Source organism: Ceratotherium simum, chromosome 5 (genome assembly GCF_057802395.1).
Source record: "Ceratotherium simum simum isolate JZ-2026a chromosome 5, ASM5780239v1, whole genome shotgun sequence".
NCBI classification, from domain to species: domain Eukaryota; kingdom Metazoa; phylum Chordata; class Mammalia; order Perissodactyla; family Rhinocerotidae; genus Ceratotherium; species Ceratotherium simum.
In genome coordinates this window covers 14,313,606-14,335,531 of record NC_141904.1, presented here as the reverse complement: position 1 = coordinate 14,335,531, position 21,926 = coordinate 14,313,606, and the positions used below count along the sequence as shown (strand labels likewise).

Genomic DNA, 21,926 nt, shown 5'->3' with positions numbered 1-21,926 from the left:
AAGATGGGCGTGGATGTTAGCCCAGGGCAAGTCTTCCTCAGCAAAAAGAGGAGGATTGGCATGGATGTTAGCTCAGGGCTGATCTTCCTCACACAAAAACAATAAATAAAATAAAATTAGGTTATTTATTATTTTGCTGTTGAATTGTAGGAGTTCTTTATATATTCTGGATATTAACCACATATCAGATATGCAAATATTTTGCAAATATTTTCTCCCATTCCATAGGTTGCCTTTCACTCTATTGATTGCGTCCTTTGATGCATAGAAGTTTTTAATTTTGATGTAGCCCTATTTATCTATTTTACTTTTGTTGCCTGTGCTTTTGGTGTCATATCCAAGAAGTCATTGCCAAGTCCAATGTCATGAAGCTTTCCCCTTATATTTTCATCTAAGAATTTTATAGTTTTAGGTCTTATGTTTAAGTCTTTGATCCATTTTGAGTTAACTTTTTATATGGTATAAGGTAAGGGTCCAGCTTCATTCTTTTTTTTTTTTTATGAATACTTTTTTTTTTCCTGGGAAAGATTCACCCTGAGCTAACATCTGTTGCCAATCTTCCTCTTTCTTTTTTTTCTCCTCAAAGCCCCAGTACATAGCTGTATATTCTAGTTGTATGTTCTTTTAGTTCTTCTATGTGAGCTGCCACCACAGCGTGGCTACTGACAGACGGGTGATGTGGTTCTGTGCCCGGGAACTGAACCTGGGCCACTGAAGAGAAGTGCATTGAACTTTAACCACCAGTCCATCAGGGCTGGCTCCTGCTTCATTCTTTTGTATGTGGATATCCAGTTTTCCCAACAAAATTTGTTGAAAAGACTGTCCTTTATCTATTGAATGGTTTTGGCACCCTTGCTGAAAATCATTAGACCAAATGTGCAAGGGTTTATTTCTGGGCTCTCTATTCTATTCCATTGGTCTATATGTCTGTCTTTATGCCAGTACCACACTGTTTTGATTACTGTAGCTCTGTAATAAGTTTTGAAATCAGGAGGTGTGAGAACTCTAAGTTTATTCTTCTTTTTCAAGATTGTTTTAGCTATTCGTCCCTTGAGATTTAATATGAGTTTTAGGATGGATTTTTCTATTTCTGCAAAAACATTGTTTGCATTTTGATAGAGATTGCATTAAATTTGTAGATTGCTTTTGGTAGTATTGACATCTTAACAATATTAAGTCTTCCACTTCATGAACATGGGATGTCTTTCCATTTGTTTATCTTTAGTTTCTTTCAGCAATATTTTGTAGTTTTCAGTGTACAAGTCTTTTGTCTCCTTGATTTATTTTATTCTTTTGGATGCTATTGTAATCAGTTGTGTGTGTGTTTTTTGTAAAGGTTTCCCCACCAATGTTGATTTAAGATAGTAACCAATTTGTCTGTACAATGAGGAGTCATTTCATGGAGAATTTAGCTAATATCCATGTGAAGTCATCTGGTGCCACCAAGGAGACATTTTGAGAGCAGCAGAGATTATCTAAGTGAAATGTACAACCAGATATTTTTCATTCTTCCTTTTCAGGGGCTAATCATGATTATATGATGATGGCCTTTTTGAATCTTTTCAGGAATTTATAGCATCATAATTTTGATTAAGCCTGCTTCTTTGGCATACTGATCTGCTAGAGCATTTCCTTTAGCTTCCATATTATCTATTTTTGCGTGGGCTTCAACATTTCTAGTAGCAACCTCTAGGAAGTAGGAGTACATCTAAAAGTTCTATAACTTGTCCATTTTTGAGGGGATACCAGCAGAGACAAGAAACTCCCTTTGTTTCCAAAGCATCCCAAAGTCATGTACTACTCCAAAAGTGTACCTGCTCTCTGTATATGTTTGCTTTCTGGTCTTTGGCTAGTTGGCAAGCTGTAGTAAGTGCAACAAGTTCTGCCATCTGGGCTGATTTTGCCTCAGGTAGAGGACTATATTCTAAAGGAGAGTTTAGAATAGTGATAATACATTCTGCTTGATAATCTCCAATTTCAGTTTTGAGGTATGATCCATCAACAAATAATATGAGGTCAGGGTTTTCAACAGGAGTCTCTAGTAAGTTTGAGTAAGGTACAGAGACAGAGAGTTCTCTAACTGAGGTAAGACCATCATGAGATTCCCCTTCTTTTGTTAGAGGCAAGAGAGTGGCAGGATTCAGGGTGTTGCAGTGGTGAATGGTAATGTGAGAGGGAGAGAGAAATAGAATCTCATAAGATATTAGTTGGCTGTTTGAAAATTGTGTCTTCTGTTAGTAGTAACGTCTGTAGTGAATGAGGAAGCATAAAATCCAGTGGAGGCTAGAACTAGTTCAGCAGAAGCTTCAACAAATTTTGTAGTGACAGCCATTGCCTTAAGACAAGGGGGATAAACCTTTCCAACTGGGTCAAGGGTCAGGGTATAGTAAGTGATGTTTTTGGTTGGTTGTTTTTTTTTTTGGAGATTGGGTAGTAGATAAACATTGAACTGGCCATTTTAGTGATGTATAGAACTTGCCTCTGACAGATTTCTTCTAACAAAGTCCTCATTTATTGCACATCAAGCAAGTTCCCCTTTCCTTTATGTCATGCGGATATCAACCTGGTTTTTAATGTTTGCTCATTAAAAAATCTTATCCCTGAAGTTAACTTCTCTAATGAATGGATCTCTTTTTCTTCCTTACCTTTAAAAAATTAATATATTTATTTTTTAGGACAGTATTATGTTTATAGAAAATTGAGCAGGTAGCACAGAGTTCCTGTATACCACCCCTCTCCCACACACAGTTTCCCCTATTATTAACATCTTGCTTTACTATGGTACACTTGTTACAATTAATAAACCAATATTGATACATTGTAATTAACTAAAGCCCATAGTTTACATTAAGGTCCACCCTTTGTGTTGTACAGTTCTATGGGTTTTGACAAATGCACAATGTCATGCATCCATATAGTGTCATACAGAGTAGTTTCACCACCCTACAAATCCTCTGTGCTCCACTTATTCACCCCTTCCCTCTGAACTCCTGGCTACCACTGATCTTTTTACTGTCTTTATAGTTTTGCCTTTTTCAGAATGTTATATAGTTGGATTCACACAGTATGTAGGCTTTTCAGACTGGCTTCTTTCACTTAGCAATATGCATTTAAGGTTCCTCCACGTCTTTTCATGGCTTGGTAGCTCATTTCTTTTTTAATTACTGAATAATGTTCCATTGTGTGCATATACCACAGTTTGTTTATTCATTTGTCTATTGAAGGACATCTTGGTTGCTTCCAGTTTTTGAAGCAATGGGTTTTTGATGGTTCTCATCAAGTTGAGTTAAAATCTCAAGGGCTTGTCTAGATTGCTAATGTACAGATAGACACAGAACTTTTTGTAGTTACAGATGCCCAGAGTAAGAGGCTGTTCAACAGCCTTTTCCAGGTTACTGGTTCACATTTGGGTTCCCAAGAAGAGGGTCTCTTACTGAAGACTTAGTCAAGTCATAAAGAGGTGTTTCAGTCTCAGAAAAATTTGGCACCCCTTGTCTGCAATATCCAGTTAAAACCAGAAATACTCTCAATTGTCTTTTGTGAGGGGTCTAGATATGTTCGGATAGTCTTTAGTCTATTAGGAGAGAATGTTTTTCCTTCCTCAGATAGTTATTTAGGTTATGCTCTAAATAATGGACTGTGTTTTGGCAAGATTATAACTTATCTTTTGAAATTTTTCTCTTTTGCTAAAGCTGAGGGAAAGACTTTTACAGGCTTCTTTGTTCTCTGAGGAAAGTAGGAGATTATCTACACTTTGTGTTAGAACTGAATCACAAGGGAAATTTAGATCTTTTAAGTCTTTTTTTTTTCTTTTTGTGAGGAAGATCAGCCCTGAGCTAACATCCATGCTAATCCTCCTCTTTTTTTTTTCCCCCAAGGCCCCAGTAGATAGTTGTATGTCGTAATTGCACATCCTTCTAGTTGCTGTATGTTGGATGCGGCCTCAGCATGGCCGGAGAAGTGGTGTGTCGGTGTGCGCCCGGGATCCGAACCCCAGGCCGCCAGTAGCAGAGCGTGCGCACTTAACCACTAAGTCACGGGGCTGGCCCCAGATCTTTTAAGTCTTGATTGAGGACCTGGAAAAAATAGGAAAGGACCCAGTGAACTCCTGAGGCATGACTGTCCAGGTATATTGTCGTCCTCTCTAGCTGAAGGCACAAAGGTATTGACTGTCTTGGTCTAGAAGCACACTGAAAAAAGGCAGAGCAAAGATCCACTACAATGAGGCAAATGGCTTCAGGTAGAATTGATGATAGGATGGTATTTAGATTAATTTCTACCAGGAAGTGATGTATACCTATTTTGTCAATGGCCTTGAGGTCTTGAACAAATTGATATCCTTGTCTGTTTGCTTTCTGTACTAGTGGGATGAGAGTGTTACAAGGGCAGAGTATGAGAAGACCTTTGTATGTGAGGCTTTCAACTATGGGTTTGAACTCTTCTTTTGGCTTCAACGGATGTTGGGAAAGTTTGAGTAATGGTTTGGTAGAATGTATCTGAATTTTAATACGTTCCGCTCCCATTATTTTTCCTATGTCAGTGGAATTTCTAGCCCATAGAGGGTCAGGTATGATGTTAAGATCTTTATCTGGGGTCTGCATCAAATATAATGGAGAATGCAAAGGTATATTTAGAGTAGACACAATTGATTGTGAATAGAGAAGTCCTCTTAAACCTCAAGAAATAGTCCCTCTGGTGTGTTTTTAATATAACAATTCTATGTGTAAAGTATGTCTCTCCCTGTTAAACTTGCACGTATGTTATCATAGTACAGGAAAGAATGTTTCCAGTCAAGGGCTCAAGGGTTACAGTTTAAGGGTGGGACATAGGGAAAATCTGTGAGTTATTTGAAATACCAACCACCTGTGTGGTACGTTTACTCCAAGTAAGAGGCTGAGCAAAGGTGGCAGGGTTTAATATAGAAACGGTAGCACTCGTATTGATTTTTATTGAAAATGTTTCAGGTATGGTTTTTAAGAGACTTTGCCCAACTTTTCAGGCTTGTCTTTGGACCTTCAGGTTTATTGTGGTAAGAGAGATCCTGTAGGTCCTTTTCTGGGTCAGTCCAATCTGCTTTTGCCATCCAGGAGTTAGCATCTGCAGTTCTGACCAATATGTGTATGAGTGACATAAGTCAGGTAATTCTGGGTCGTATGCACCCGAAAGAATTCTAACTTCTTCTGTGGATACTTGCTGGTCTTATCTGAATTTAAGGAAATCTTTACTAATAGCTCTTAATTCTGCTTGGGTCCAAGGTTTAAACTCTATAGTTGCCTGAATACCTGGTGCATGGGGGATGGATCTTTAGAGGCAGCTGGCATTTTAGGTTCTTGGGAAAGTTTTTGGGAAAAGGTAGGGAGCCTGGGCAAGGGGAATTGGAGGGAGGAGTTGATGGAAATGCAGAAGGAGAGAGGTTGGAAGGATAAGGGAAGAGGGAGATCTGGAATAGGCAGGCAACTGGAGGATAAAGATGGAGGATTTACTAGAGAAATGAGTCTACTTTGTGATTGTGTGTCAAATTGCTCGTTGGCTTTGGCCAAAGAATCTTTTAATGAAGCAATTTTTGATTCAGAGTTTTGTTCGGAGGCCTCTTTATGCCCAATCAAAAAAAGCTGCCCATTGAACCTGAGGAATCTTATTCCCTCTCCTTTCTAGGGTGCCTCTTCAATGAACAATTTTGTTCAAGTCAAATCATCCCTGGTGAAGTTAAGGCATTTAGAGAGATAGTCACAAGAATTAGGATTGTAATGAGAACATTTATAAGAAACAGGCATTTTGCCTCAAAAAGGAGAGGATTTAGACTTAGACGACCCCATAAGAGCTGGCAATGGTGGGGAAAACATGATGCTTGTGCACCTTGTGTCTTAGGCCCCCAACATGAAGGTTGGCTGCCTCTGAATGCAGACCCGACAGTCTGCACCTCCTGTCAGGTGGAAAACCAGACAGAACACTCTTTCTGGATCAAAGCCAAACTTTCAGGACAAAAAAAATCAGGACAGGAGAACCTCATCTGGTTTTATTGATGACCCACAACAAAGTTTGTCCAAGTGGATGCTGGTCTGGTGAGAACTGCAAACTCACCAGACTGTGAGGTGGGCCCAAGCAACAGGATTACAGGACCTATTACTGTGTTCTAATCAGTGATTCTCTTTCTTGTGAAAACACTTGTAGACAGTACACAAACAGAAACACAAAAGAGAGCAAAAGGGAATGAACAGGAATGGCTTGATTCCATCAAGGATGCCAAATAAATGGAACCAATAACAAAACCTGGTATCAACTGAGAATAAACAGCCAGGGAACTCAACGCAGTGAGAGAGTTCAGACCTAGTGCTGACTTACCGCATTCGCCAGGACTCGATAAGCTGAGAGTAGCAAGGTGCACAGTGCCTCTATGGGTACCGCGCCTGGTTGAAGGCTGGGGTCCATGGCGATGGGCAGTGCAGACCGTATCTCACTGGAGCCTCCAGGAAAACTGAAAATAAACAAAGCCCACTCAAATGAGAACAAGCAGAGGCTATTTATTCAGAGCTTGCTATAGCAAGGGAGTCAGTGCCACCACTTGCATTTGACAGAGACTTATAGGCAGGCAGGGGAGTGGGAAAGCTTTCTAGTGGGAAGGGAAGGCTTCAGGTGTGCCTGGCTGAAGGTTGTTTGCATGGGGAAGCTGGAGATAGGCTAGCTAGAAGCAGGGGATCCTATGTAATTGGTGTGGTTTGTGTACCTTGTGTCTTGGGCATAGCATATTTCGCTTTCTCTAGCTGATCCTGAGTTGGAATAGGGGGTGAAAATTAGGGAAGATGGCAGTTATTGACCAAGTCCTGACCATTATGGGCCAGTTACTGCAGAGGTTATGGTCTGGCTTCTGGGCCAGTGGCTGCAAAGGTTGTGGGTCAGAGTTCTATTGTGATCTGGCCATTGTTCATCTGTATATTCAGTCTCTCAGATCCTATTATCCCCATGGCTACCGAGGAGCCCCGCTCTCTAACAACATCTCCTGCCCTCACTGGCCAACCCTGGCCTACTGAGCTTCTCAATGCGACTGGGCCTCTCCAATGCCCTCCTTATTGCTTTGTTACACAATGTCCCTCTAGGTGCTCTCACACATCACAGTAGCTGACATATTATTCAGCCTTAGGTAGTATATCTACTGTATAATACCCACTGCTCTGGATCTTTTGATCCTTTATTCTACTGTCTGCCTTAGCAATTATGGCATTTCTATTTACCTTGGCCTGGGACATTCTTTTCTCCAAGCTTCCAAGAGCCGCCGGTCTGAATGTGAGCACTGTCTTACAGGGTCCTTGCCAGGTGTTCAATCCTATATTATGGGAGAGTGCTTCTAAATTGATAAACTCTCCCCTCACTAGGCTGACATCCAGCACCCTCGGTCCTATCTATACTCGGCTCCTGCTGGTATATGTTGAGTGAGTTCTGCAGCTCTTTCAGGGCATACATAGTCCCCTTACTTATGTACAGGCTAGCATTTCCCTGGCTGGATTATACTGTGCTTAACTTTAGTTACTGGCCTGGTGGCAAAGAGAGGGGATAAGGGTAGATCTTGAGGTTGGTGCATGTTGTCTTGTCAGGCAGAGGCTTCTGCATCATCTTAAAGCAAGAGAGGAGTGCCAACTTTTTACAGAGAGGATTGAGAGGGATCTGGGGATTCAAGATATTCGAGTGTATCTACCTAGTTGTCTCCATCCAGTGTCTCAGGGCCCACTCAGGCTGTGGTCTCATCATTACATACTTGCCTAATTTGAGAATTCAATATTTTATGGTACTCCACTATGCCTACAGTAAATCTTGGGCCAAATCCTCAGTACTGCCCCCCTGCCCCCCGCCACCCCCTTTAAATCCAGGAGACAAAAAGCTATTTGCATGTTGCCAAGGAGACTGTCTGGATCTCATATTTAAGTTTTATTGGTAATTAATCACCCTCAGCCTTTCATTCTTTTTCTCAAATGCATTGATTGTCCTAGTAACAGCCATTCAATTCCATGCAACTTATAAATATTACTTATTATAATTACTCTGTCCCCCAAATTTCTCAAATGCCTGGGATATTACCAATGCCAGTGTATTCCTTTCTACCAGTATCCCAGTAAGTTCACCATTGATTAAGATCTCATCTGCTTTACTGTAGCATGCCATGGGCTATTCATGCTTCATGATTCAGCTCTGAAATCCATTTTAGTGCTGCTTCCTATGACAACTCCTGGCACCAAGTGTCTTAAATTGGTTTGGAAAGACTTGAGATGGAGATTTGCATGCAGGAATTTGAGGGGACAAAGAGAATATGACCAGGCAGATGGAAATGTTGAACTGGGATGCAGTTGCAACACAGGCCTCAGCCAACCCACTGAGAGCTCTAGAATTGGGATGGTCCTTCAGAGTTGTCTTGAATCAAGTGAGCTGGGCCTGTACCCCCCACCCCCCAAATGAACAGTCATTGGAATGGACTACCTGTGGAGGTTGAGGTTAATTCCTGGAAAGCAACTCAGGTGAGTGAGCTGCTGATACTCCCTGTGGTCCTGATGGGGTGGGTGTATGGACAGTCCACCCCAGCACACTACAGCACTGGCATTGGAAAAGGGCCACATGTGGCTGTTTGAGGGCGAGAACTGTGATTTTTGAGTGGCAAATTATATGAGCTCCATATGCTTGGCTCTGAGTTCTGGATCTTAGGGAACCAGGAAGAAGCAAATACAAACTTCCAATATGGAGCCAAGAATGCATTCCCATTCAAAATGTGTCCACAAAACAAAATTTCTTTGCCCAGGAGGAAATCAGTCTCATTAAATGTTGCCAAATAATTGGAGATTTTATGCCTGAGGAAATGGAATTATTGAGCTAATTGATATAGAATTTAAAATAAGAATGTTTAAGTTGTTCTAGAGATAAAGGAGGAGATAAGACCCATGAAACAAGAAAAGAAGTTTGTATGACATTGAGCAAAAATTCTGAAATAAGAGCAGGTAGATATTAAAGAAAAACCTAAGTAATTAGAAGTCTTGAAAAGGAAAAATGCAGTATTTGAAATGAACACTGTCTTATAAAGAACATAAACAGTATTCTGAAAATAGAAAATAATATAATTAGTGAATTGGAAGAGAGAAAGTGGGTTATTATACAAGGTACAAAAATATAATATAGATATTAAGAGGCACAGGGGGAGGGACACTGCTCTAGCGGCACCACCATTTCTGTATTAGAAGTTGCAGAGATTGGAGAGTGGTTCAATAGTGCAAGAGATATTGACTTACTCTTTTTTGAGATTTAAAGAAAAAGTTAATTCTCCAGATTTAGAAAGCTGAAATCGTAGAACAACAAAGTCAAGAAAAATACTAACGTCAACAGCCTGATCCCTTACAAGGGAATGGCAATACAGATGACAAGACTTCTCATCTGCAGCAATAGACAGCAGGGAAAACCATAGAGCAACATCTTTAAAGTAGTGAGAGAGGATAGGCATTATCTGAGAATTCCAAACCCAGCTAGATTATGGCACAAGTTTAAAGGTGTAGTTGAAATATTTGCAGACAGATTTACAAACAGGCCGCAGCTGAAAGAATTTTAAAGAGTATCTCTTGGTAAGAGGAACAATGAGGACAGAACGAAGAAGCGGAATGCAAGGATAGAAGGTGGGCACAGGCACTGGTACAGCATATGGGTTAAGCTACGTAATAGTGATTGACGTTCCACAGAAAACACTAGCATCTTGTGGACTTCAGCTTTATCACTAATCATTTATTTCATTATAAAATATGACACAAACCAGGCAAAATAATGACATTTTAAAATTAGGAGCGGTGTGCATATGATTGTTTTTAAAAAAACAACAAATAAAACAAAAAAGACCTCAGGATGGAATTAGAATTGTACAACATAATGTGGAATAGCAGAAATGCAAAGATACTCCGTCATTAGAAGTTTCATCAGTGCAAATCACCACACGAATAGATAAAAAAGAAAGTACAAAAAGTCATCCTTGGCATACAGAAAAAAATGTGTCAAAATTTAACATTTAAAACCCGTAAAGTGACCCTGCACTTACCGCCTTTCCCCTCCCACCTTTCTCTTATCAAGTCCTCAGAAGGGCGTCCAGTTTCTTAAATCCTGAAGCCCCAAGCCTGGTCTCATTTGCTCTGTTGCCAGGTTTCTGTGTGTACCCCAAGAACCCAAAGGCTCCATGTGGCTATTTTATGTCTACACACACACAAAGTGCCATTTAAAATAATTTGATAAAGTCTGGGGGGGAGGGAGGAGGGCGAAAGGGATAATTCGGCATATGTGTGTGGTGATGGGTTGTAATTAGTATTTGGGCGGTGAACATGATGTAATCTACGCAGAAACAGAAGTATAATGATGTACACCTGAAATTTATACAATGTTATAAACCAGTTACTCCAATAAACAAAAAATTAAAAAAAATTAAAATAATTTGATAAAGTCTTTGTAGTCAGCCAAAATCAAAACAAAAATCCAAAATTTTTCACGATCACAAAGACTGAAAACTACCTCTTCAATAGGATATAGGTTATCTACCAACCATGTACAGAAAAGATCATATTTTTAGAAACTTAGAAGCATTTGCATAAGACAGGGATGCCCCTGTCAACCATACTGTTCAACCTGGACTCGAAGTAATATCTAATAAAAAAATTAAGGAAAAATAAGATGTAAGAGATTTGTCAAAAAGAGGGACAACATTCTCATTATTTGCAGATATTATTGTCTTTATCAGTCAAGCAAGAGAATCTACAGACAAGCCATTAAAGAAATTCAGTAATTTCACTGGATACCAGATCAACATAAGAAACAAATTATTTCTATATGCCAATAACAATGTACAAAATATATTTGGGATCTTAGAACTATAAAAACACAGAATCTTTAGAATTATAAACTTTCCCAGGACAGGACAATTATATTAAAAATATATAAGAAAAAAGAATGGAAAGAGTTGGTTCTTTTGGGAAAAACAAACAAACCCAACAATATAGTTAAACCATTTGCTAACCTAGTCATTACAAGAGGAGGGCACATGATCATTGTTCCCCATTCTGCGTTTGTTTTGTATCCAACAAACATTTGTCCACATACAAGTATTTGCTAGATGCCCCAAAAGAGGCTAGAGCCACATAAAGAAAAGCTCAAAATGGTGAGACTGTTGTCATAAACTAGCACGGACACTAGGGCCCAAACCTGTTAAACATAAGAAATTTAGTAATTACTCTAATTTGGGAGAAAAGGGGTGCAGTGGTAGGGTGCTGGGGAAAGGATGGAATTTTAGAGAAAAGTGCTGCAACTGAGGCTCGAAGCTAAACTAGGGGGAATGAAGCTGCTCAAGGTGACCTCTCTAGAGAAACAACCTAAACAGTAATCTGGAGGTCGGAAGGTAAACTCTATTTCAAGTAGCATTTCTTTGCTCTGGTGATCTTCCTGCTAGATGTTCTAGTTCGCCAATGATCTAAAATTCTCCAAAGCAGCCTGCATCGAAAAAGCATCTGTCCCTTATCCACGCTTGGTAATTCTTGTAGGTTGTGCAAATTACACCCAGCCGCTATCAGAAGACCCTCTCATGATCCCCAGCCCGGTGCTGAGGGATTATGGAGGCAGTTCATTCCTGGAACAGCCGTCTCCGGGCCTTGCGTGGAGGACCAATAGGGCGCGGGGGGCGCGCGTGGGGACCTGGACTCGGAGAGGGAGGTAGAGGCTGGAGTGGTGAGGTGGGGAAGGGCTCCAGAAGGCGGAAGTCCAGGTTGTAATAGGGGCCAGGAGAGCGTCTCTCCGGACTAGGCGTGGGGGCCCAAGGCGAGGGCTCTGGGATGCGGCCCTGCGGGGAGGGGCTGGACACCCCGCCAGCCGAGGGGCGGAGCCCAGCGACTGAGCCGGCTGCAGGGTCCACCCAAGGCGGCAGGAACTCAGGGTCCGAGTCCTGCTCGTAGGCCTCTTCTTGGGCGGCGATCTCTGGGACAGAGGCGCAGAAGAGTCCCTGCTCGACGGCGACGTCGTCCCCGGGAGCGCCCAGGAAAGCGCCCGGTTCCAGGCCGACGGGCGAGTCGCCCTGCCCTCCCGCGTGTTCGTCGCCGGAGCCCAGGAGGGCCTCGGGGACCAGCATGAGGGTGTAATCTCCGAGAGACACTTGCAGGACCGACGTTGGCTCGGGCTCCAGCACCAGGTCGACGTCGTCCAGGGGCACCTGCAGGGCACAGCCCGCGGCCAGGACCACCACCGAGGTGAGCGCGCCCGCGGCCGGGGGCTCCGCCGGGTCTTCGAGGCTGGGCGCCGTCTGGGACTCGGGGCCCGCGGGCTCCTCACATCGGCGGCGCTTGGCAGGGCCGGGTCCTCCGGGCTGCGGTCCGCACCAGGGCGCAGGGTAGGCGCTGGGGCTGCGGAGCCGGGTGCCCATCACGTCGACGGCGCTGCGGGCTTTGCTGCCGGGGCCTGGCCGAGGGCGTGGAGGGCTGGGTGCCGCACACAGTGACAGGTCTCGGTGACAGGAGAGGCGGGCCAGGGGCGAGTGGGGCGCAGGACCGCGCGACGCGGGGCGAGTCCCGGGAGCTCGTGGGGCGCCCCCGGGAGGCCGCAGTCCTGGCTTCTGCGGGAGCCGCTCGGTGCAGCGCTCAGCCTCGAAGATTTGAGTATTCTGCTCCTCACACTCACCCGTGTGCGCCCCGGATGGCCAGTGATGCTGCAAGTGACGCCTGCCTAACCCAAGTCGCAAAATGTCACGCTAAGCTCCGCCCCCTCTGAGGCTCCACCCGGTAAGAGATCGCGGTATCTGTGCAGCCCAATAGCCGTGGCTGTAGTTGGTATGTCGCTGCAGGGAGATACTTTTATAGGCCTCTAGGGGGCAGAACAACGGTGCTGCTCTAGGGCTTGGCTTCCAGGGTCAGGTTCTCGGCCTTCCTTGAGTTGACCTGAGGTCCAGAAGACCTTAATCGGACACCTGATTGCGTTACAAGTCCACCAGTGGAACGCTGCACCTGGACACCGAGATGTAAGCCCGGCTTTCTCTGAGGCCCCGCCCGGAAGTGATCCGCATTCTTCTTTTGGTCCAATAGTGGGGTGAGTTTTTGGATGACATCCTTATGCGCCTGTTCCCCTGAGTTGTAAATGACTGTCAGATCCTTTCAGCGGTGTTGAAAGGGAAAGTAACGGTAGAATTGAGTGTGACAATAGCCCCTGCATGATCAATTTATTACTATACCATGTATATATATATATACACCAGTTTAGTACTAGTAATTATTATACTACCATCAACTGAAGTAAGAGTTTATCTGATTTGACCTAAACTACAACCGCGAAGTGTATCTGTTTTTAGGCCAGCTTACAGATGAATGAAAATGTCATACAGAATTAACCAACTTGCCCACGAGCCTGGAGCTAGTAGAGCCGTGTCCACTTATGATGCAGCGTCAGCGCCCTTGATCTGAGTGTCGGTTTAAAGGTGCATCTGCGCGGTGCATTGTGGCCGCAAAAGGGAAGGTGTGGCTCAACTCCTGGTCTAGTGTTAATAGGAGAAAATACCCAACACTGATTTTGGAGTAGGTAATACTTTCGAATGGCTACAGAGGACAAGGAAACTTTTCCTCTCATCCCTGTCCCTTATCCACGTGATTGCTCACTTTGTCCCTTTTTACAAAATAGCAGACTATATTCTCTCATTTTAAGGGCTGCATAGCGTTCCTGTATACAGACTTTAAATTTAAAGCAGGCGTCCTTTGATGGACATTTAAGCTGTGTCTGTGACTTGGCAGTATTGGCATTTCCTGGCAAATTTGTGGAAAATGTACATTTTTTGTCTATCTCAGAACCCCTGAGTCAGAATTCCTGGAGCGTGGGGGCTAGGAAGTCGCCGTAAGCACCTTCAAAAAAATTCTGTTTTATGCTCAAGACTAGGATCACTGAACTTGTTTTCACTTCGCAGTTGAGGGGTTCGGGCAGCGAGCGGTTTATGCTTGCAGTCAGGGCCCTGCTTGTCGGCGACAAAGTCAGGAAGGGAACATAAGCTCCCCGGGCCGCGTTCAGGACTTTTTCCTGCACAACTGGCTCTCATCCGCTCTGACGGCTGGATTTCCGGTGTTCCTGGTAGCGGGGCGGGAAATTCCCGGGGTGGCGCAACCCGGGGGCGGGCTCCAGGGCGGCGTTGGGGGCCCTGCCAGGAACCTGCGGTCCCCGCGGGGCGAACGTGGACGCCGCTAGAACCTACGCCCTGACCCCCAGGTAACGGGAGCAGCCGCTGTGCTCCTGGTATCCGGGCAGTGAGCGGCTTGTAGGATGTAACTGCTTTGGCTCTGAAGAGTTCTGTCTGCGACCCTTGAGCATTCCACGCTCGGGGAATAATGGGGGCGCCATTCAGGGGAGTGAGGGTGGACGTGCCATGGTGTAAGGGACAGATGGATGAGCTCAGAGCCGGCCAGGACACAGGGAGGAGCTGGGGTTCCTGGCCTGGCCAGTCGTGGGGCTCGCAATGCGGTGGAGCCTGTCCTTGGCTGGTGCCACCTCGTGTCTGCTGCTGGCCTGACCTCAGCAGTTTCACCTGCGAGCTCATCAATGTCCTGGGCCCTGTGAATCCTCACTGTGACCCCCCCCCCCTCCATTCACAGGACCAGGGAATGTGGTCCTGCCCGGAGTCAGAAGCTGTTAGCAGGGGTGCTGGAGTAGACGCACCGATGTCATCTTCTAATTGGGTGATGGTGGGCGTAGGCCTCAGTTTCCTTACATGTAAAATGGGGAGAATGCCATCTCCTGTGCAGGGCAGTTGTGAGATAATGTAGGTAAAATGTTCTTGGAACATAGTTAAGTGCTAAGTAAATAGTAGCTATTTACTGTTTATTATGTTTATAATCCGTCTTTCCCACTTGACAATGACAGCCATGCTCCCAGCCTCTTGAACAGTGCCTGGCATGTAGCCAGTGTTCAGTGAATGGTAAAAGAAAAATCATCATCATCATCATGGTCATCACCTTAAGGAGGAGTCTGACCTGTTAGAAAGTACTCTTCCAGGTGTTTTCATGGCATAATATCTATATGGTTCAGGAATGGCTTGCTGGGCACCAGATCAGGTAACTTGTATCCTGCGTGATCTCACTTTCCTCCAAGACGCCAGAAGACTGTCACCTACTGTGGGGGTGGAATTAGCAAATATGTCTTCAGCTTCTGGGCAGGGTACATGGTGGTCCTATTGGCAGAAGAAAGCCGCGGGAACTTGGGTATGGGAAGCTAGGTGCAAGGTGGACATTGCTGAGTGGGACTCAAGAGTTTCCTCAGCACTGGCCGTCTGGCCACCGTGCATCCTTTATTTCTTCATTGGAGACCCTGAGGCCCAGGCCCAGGGCTTGGGGCCCGACAGTGCTCTTGGCAGTAGCTCTAATGAGGGCCATTCTGTTATCCTCCATAACTGGCTTTAAGAAATTCCTATTTATTTTTATTCACGCAAGTAATAATACCACCAAACTTCTCCAACTTTGCTTTCTTGGAATGGAGCTGAAAGGTGATCTCCGTACAAGGAGACCGGTAAAAGCAATTGGATTTAGCACAGCATTTTTCCTGGTGCTCTTGAGATCTCTGGGCAAACAGGACCTCATAAGCCTAGAAGGAATTAGGGCAAGGATTGTGGCGGGGCAGGGTGGGGATGACTGTTAAGCCCTGGTAGCAGCTCAAGCGCTTTGTTAATGCAATTTGTTAGCTGTGTGCAACAAGAAGTAGAAGAGGTCAGGCAGGTCTTCAAAATTAAAAATGAAATAAATTCCTGTTTATTTTTATTCACACAAGTAATAATACCTGAATACATTTTCCAAAAAATCTAAACAGTGGTATTGGGTATTTATCCAAAGAACATGAAATCAATAATTCAAAAAGATATATGTACCCCTATGTTCATATCAGCGTTATTCACAATAGCCCAGATGTGGAAGCAACCCAAGTGCCCATCAATGGATGAATGGATAAAGAAGATGTGGTATATACATAGACAATGGAATACTACTCAGCCATAAAAAAGACAAAATCATGCCATTTGTGACAACATGGATGGAGCTTCAAGGTATTATGCTAAACAAAATAAGTCAGACAGAGTAAGACAAATACCGTGTGATTTCACTCATACGTGGAAGATAAACACATAGATAAGGACAACAGATTGGTGGTTACCTGAGGGGAAGGGGGTGGGGGGACGGCAAACAGGGTAAAGGGGCACATGTGTATGGTGATGGATGGCAACTAGACTATTGGTGGTGAACATGATGCAGTTTACCCAGAAACTGAAATATAATAATGTACACCTGAAATGTACACAATGTTATAAGCTGATATGACCTCAATAAAATAATTTAATTAAAAAAAATCTAAACAGTGTAGTTAAAGCTGTAGACTCCCTTCAATTCCCTACCAAACCCCAATCCTGGGTTGATGTGGTAAGTTTCTTTCTATGTATTTACAGTCATAACATAGGGGATTTGTTTTCTTCCTGGAATGGCAACCTACTGTGGGTACTTTTCTGCAATATGTTGAACTTACTGCTATTTGGTGGTGTTATCTGCAAAGTATATTGTCTATTCTATCTTTTAGTCAAGAGACCTTTTCAACATGCAATACTGGCTTCCATATCTTGTTTGAAAATTCTGTATAAGTACAAGAAAAGGCAACTTCAAATATCTTTTGTACAGCAACTCCTTCGTCTTTGCCTGAAGAAGAATAATGATGGCCCACTCATTTTCTGCTTATCTCACAGTAATTCTGATATATTGTTCTGTGCTATCTTTACTTCCTCAACACACTACTGAGGGGTGAATGGTATTGTTACTGATCCTATTACAATGATTAGATATGATGATGGCCTGTGTGATCACAAAATCGTTAATCCCTTACTATTTTAAGAATGCCAAAACTGACATTAAAGTAATTATTTGGCTATTTGGCCTTTTAAAGGTTGAGACTGAAGCTGAAACTAAATAGCAGATATATATATATATTTTAACCAAATACTTAGGCTTCCCTGTTATAAGTGAAAGCCAGTGATTTCTGTATATTAAATTTGTATTCAGCTTTCTTATGGAATTCTCTTATTATTTTTTTCAGTTATTTTCTTGATTTACAATCATATGATGTGCAAATTGTCTTATTTTCGCTCCTTTTGAAGTTTTATACATTTAATTTCTTTCTATTGTCTAATTTCATTGGCTAGCACCTCCAGTACACTGTTAAATACTAGTGGGAAAGTGGCATCTTTTTCTTGTTCTGGGCTTTGGTGGGAATGCTGCTAGTGTTTGCCCCTTAAGCATGATACCAGCTATTGCTTAGAAATAAATGTCATGGGCCGGCCCCGTGGCTTAGCGGTTGAGTGCGCGCGCTCCGCTACTGGCAGCCCGGGTTCGGATCCCGGGCGTGCACCAACGCACTGCTTCTCCGGCCATGCTGAGGCCGCGTCCCACATACAGCAACTAGAAGGATGTGCAACTATGACATACAACTATCTACTGGGGCTTTGGGGGGAAAAAAAAGGAGGAGGATTGGCAATAGATGTTAGCTCAGAGCCCGTCTTCCTCAACAAAAAGAGGAGGATTAGCATGGATGTTAGCTCAGGGCTGATCTTCCTCAAAAAAAAAAAAAAAAAAAAAAAAAGAAATAAATGTCATGTCAAAGAAGTATCAGTCTCTTTCTATTTTATTGAATTTTTAATGCCTTATTTTGAAATATTCCCAAATTTACAGAAACATTGCAAAAATAACACAAAGAATACCAGTTTATCCTTTATCAATTGTTAACATTTTGCCACATTTGCGTTATCATTCTGTCTCTGTCTCTCAGAAAGACTACTTTCTGATAGTAATATATATTCAAGGAATGTATATCTTTTCCTTGAATCATTTGAGAATAAGTTGTATATGTTAGGCCTCTTTACCTCACAATATTTCAGTGTGTTATTTCCTAACAAGAATATTCTCTTACATATCTTTAGTAGAGTTCTCAAATTCAGAAAAATTTAACATTAATGCCATACCTAATTCACAGTCTATTTTCCAATTTTGTCAGTTGTACCAGTAATGTCATTTATAATCTCTTTCTCTCTTTCTATATATATATCTTTTTTTTTTTTGCCTATAATATGCAAGTTAGGGTCATGTATTGCTTTCAGGTGTCATGTCTCTTTAGTTACCTTTTATCAGGAACAGTTCCTTAACCTTTTGTTGTTTTTCAAGCCATCAATGTTTTTGAGAATTATAGGTGGTTATTACATAGGGTGTTCCTCAATTTGGGATTCTTTGTTTTTTCATCATGATAAGATTAATATGCATTTTTGGCTTGAATACTAATAAGAGATCTTGTGTCTTTCTCTGGAGGCACATCATAGCTGTTTGTCCCTTACAGGTGATGTTAATTTTTATTTTTTCAATTTAATGATTATTAGTAAATTTATAGAGTTGGGCAACCATCGCCACAATCCAGATTTAAAATATTTTCATCTCAAAAAATTCCTTCATGCCTGTTTGCATTTAATCCCTGCTCAAACCCCTAGACAAGACAATCACCAATTGCCTCTATCTGTCTGTATAGATTTGCCTTTTTACTAGATTCTTCATATAAATGAATCATAAAATTTTTAGTCTTTTGCGTCTGGCTTCTTTCAGTTGGTTTGCTGTTTTTGGGGTTTATTCCTGTTATAGCAGTTACTATCCATGTTGTATCAGTTCTTCATTCATTTTATTTGCTGAACAGTATCTATTGTATGGATATACCACATTTTGTTTATCCATTCACCAGTTGGACATTTGGATTATTTCCAATTTTTGGCTATTATGAATACTGCTGTTATGAGCATTCTTTACATGTCTTTGTGTGGACATATGTTTTCATTCTCTTGGATAGATTCCAAGGAGTGGAATTGTTGGGTCAAATGGCAACTTTATATTTCACTTAAAAAAAACCTGCCAAATGCTTTTCCTAAGTGGCTGTACCGTCTTACATTCCCATCAGCAATACACGAGGGTTCCAGTCTCTCCACATTCTCACCAACACTTGGTATTGTCTGTCTTTTTTGATTATAGCCATTCTAGTGGTTGTGTTTGTTGTATGTCATTGTGGTTTTAAGTTGCATTTCTCTATTGACTAATGACGTTGAACATCTTCTCATGAGCTTATTAGCTAAGTGTATCTTCTATGGTTAAATCTCTATTCAAATCTTTTGTCCATTTGAAAATTCACTTGTTTGTCTTATTATTGAGCTGTAAAAATTCTTTGTATATTCTGGATACAAGTCCTTTAACAGACGTTTTCTCCCAGTCTATGGATTGTCTTTTTCCCCCTGTTTTGCTGAGATATAATTGACATATAGCATTGCATTAGTTTTGGGTGTATTTAAAAAATTCTTATTGGTGACTTTTGAAGTGCGTATGTTTTAAATTTTGATGAAGTTCAAAATATCAATTTTAAAAAACGGATTGTGCTTTTGGTATTGTATCTAAGAACTCTTTGTGTCCAACCAAGGTCATGAAGATTTTCTCCTTTTTTTTTTTTGAGAAATTAATAGTTTTAGCTTTTACATCTAGATCTGTGATCCATTTTGAGTTAATTTTTGTGGTGTAAAGTAATAGTTTAAATTTATTTTTTGAATGAGTATGTTCAATTGTTAAAAAGACTGTCCTTTTTACATTGAGTTGTCTTGGCACTTTTGTCAAAAATAAATTTACCATAAATGTAAAGGTTTGTTCTGGACTCATAATTCAGTTTCATTGATTTGTTGTATGACTATTCTTGTGCCAATACCACACTGTCTTGATTACTGTATCTTTTGAATAAGATTTGAAATTGAGTAGTGTAAGTCCTTCAACTTTGCTCTTTTCTTTAAAAATTGTTATGGCAATTCTGGGTCCTTTGCATTTCCATATGAATTTTAGGACCAGTTTGTCAATTTATAATAAATGCCTCCTGGATTTTCATAAAGATTATGCTGAATGTATAGATCAGTTTGGGAAGAATTGCTATCTTGACAATATTGAGTCTTTCAATCACGAACATGATTTCAGTCATGAATCATAAATATCTCTCCATTTATTTAGATCTTCTTTAATGTCTCTCATCAATGTTTTGTTGTTGTCAGTGTATAAGCCTTGCACTTATTTTGTTAAATTTACTACTAAGTATTTTATTTGATGGTATTGCGAATGGGATTTTCTTAATTTCATTTTCAGATTGTTTATTGGTAGTGTATAAAAATACAGTTGATGTTTCTATATTGATCTTGTGTCCTGCAACCCTGCTAAACTTGTTATTAGTTCTGGAATTTTTTTTGGTGGATTCCTTGGTATTTTCTACGTATAAGATCCTATCATTTGAGAATAAAGATAGTTTTACTTTTCACTTTCCAATCTGTCTGCCTTTAATTTGTTTTTCTTTCCTTCTTGCACTGGCTAGAACTTCCAGTAAAATATTGACTAGAAGTAGCAATAGTGAAATCCTTGTTTCTTTCTTTTTCTTCTTTTTCATGTTGTACATTACAACCCCAGCCTTGTTTATGATCTTAGGGGGGAAAGCACTGGTCCCCCTTTCACCATTAAGCGTGATGATAGCCATGGGTTTTCTTAGATGCCCTTTATCAGGTTGATAAAGTTGCTGTCTAGCCTTACGTTCTTGAGAGTTTATATCGTGAATGAGTGTTGGATTTTGTCAAATTCTTTCTTCTGTATCTATTGAGTATAACACATGGTTATTATTCTTTGTTTTATTAATATGGTGTATTACATTAATTTGTTTTGGGATGTTAAAGCAACCTGTATTCCTTGGATAAATACCTCTTGCTCATGGTGTAGAAATCATTCCTCTTTGTTGTTTTATTTGGTTTTCTAATATTTTGTTAAGGATTTTTGCATCTGTGTTCAGGAGAGATATTGGCCTGTAATTTTCTTTTTTTATGATGTCTTCATCTGGCTTTGATATTAGGATAATACGGGCTTCATACAATGAGTTGGGATGTGTTTTATCCTCCTCTACTTTATGAAAGTTTGTGAAGAATTGGTATTATTTCTTCTTTAAGTATTTGATAGAATCCACTAGTGAAGCCATCTAGGCCTGGACTTTTCTTTATGGGAGAATTTTAAATTGTTAATTCAGTTTTTAAAAACTTATCATAGGTCTATTCAGACATTCTATTTCTTCTGACATCAGTTTTGGTAATTTGTATTTTTCTAGGGATTTGTCCATTTCATCTAAGTCATCTTTTGTTGGCATAAAGATGTTTATAATATTTTCCTATAGTCCTTTTAATTTTGTTTTTACCGAGTTCAAAAATATTCTCCAATTTCTTTGTGGTTTCTTCTTTGACTCATGGGTTGTTTATAAGTGTGTTGCTTAATTTGTAAATATTTGGAAAATTTCCAGAGTTCTTTCTGTTGTTGAATTTTAGTTTAATTCTGTTGCATTCAGAGAACATACTTTTTGTGATTTGAGTCTTTTTATAACTTATTGAGCCTTATTTTATGGCCTAGCATATGGTCTATACTGGAGAATGTTCCATATGTACTTTAAAGAATGCATAGTCTGCAGTCGTTGGATGGAGTGTTCCCCTTGACTTTTTTTTTTTTTGTGAGGAAGATCAGCCCTGAGCTAACATCATGCCAATCCTCCTCTTTTTGCTGAGGAAGACTGGCCCTGAGCTAACATCTATTGACAATCCTCCTCCTTTTTATTTTTCCCTTTTTCTCCCCAAAGCCCCGGTAGGTAGTTGTATGTCGTAGTTGCACATCCTGCTAGTTGCTGTATGTGGGACGCCGCCTCAGCGTGGCTGGATCAGCGTGGCTGGACAAGTGGTGCGTCGCTGTGTGCCCCAGTTGCGAACCCGGGCCACCAGTAGCCGAGCGGGCACACTGAACTGCTAAGCCACGGGGCTGGGGCTGGCAAGAGCTTCTTCTTCTTTGTTT

At 41.5% G+C, this 21,926-nt stretch overlaps 1 protein-coding gene across 1 annotated transcript; it reads right to left on the bottom strand.

The window, feature by feature from the left end:
- Window positions 1–11,394: 11,394 nt before the first annotated feature.
- LOC147916971 (proline-rich protein 23A-like) lies at window positions 11,395–12,415 on the bottom strand. The gene has a single exon (XM_087431709.1). The coding sequence runs from the start codon at window positions 12,413–12,415 to the stop codon at window positions 11,624–11,626; it is 792 nt and encodes a 263-aa protein (XP_087287835.1). The 3' UTR covers window positions 11,395–11,623.
- Between the last annotated feature and the right edge of the window lie 9,511 nt (window positions 12,416–21,926).

What these genes read in the sequence shown, in the direction of transcription:
- LOC147916971 (XM_087431709.1), bottom strand. Translation starts at nt 12,415, where the DNA reads ATGGGCACCCGGCTCCGCAGCCCCAGCGCCTACCCTGCGCCCTGGTGC.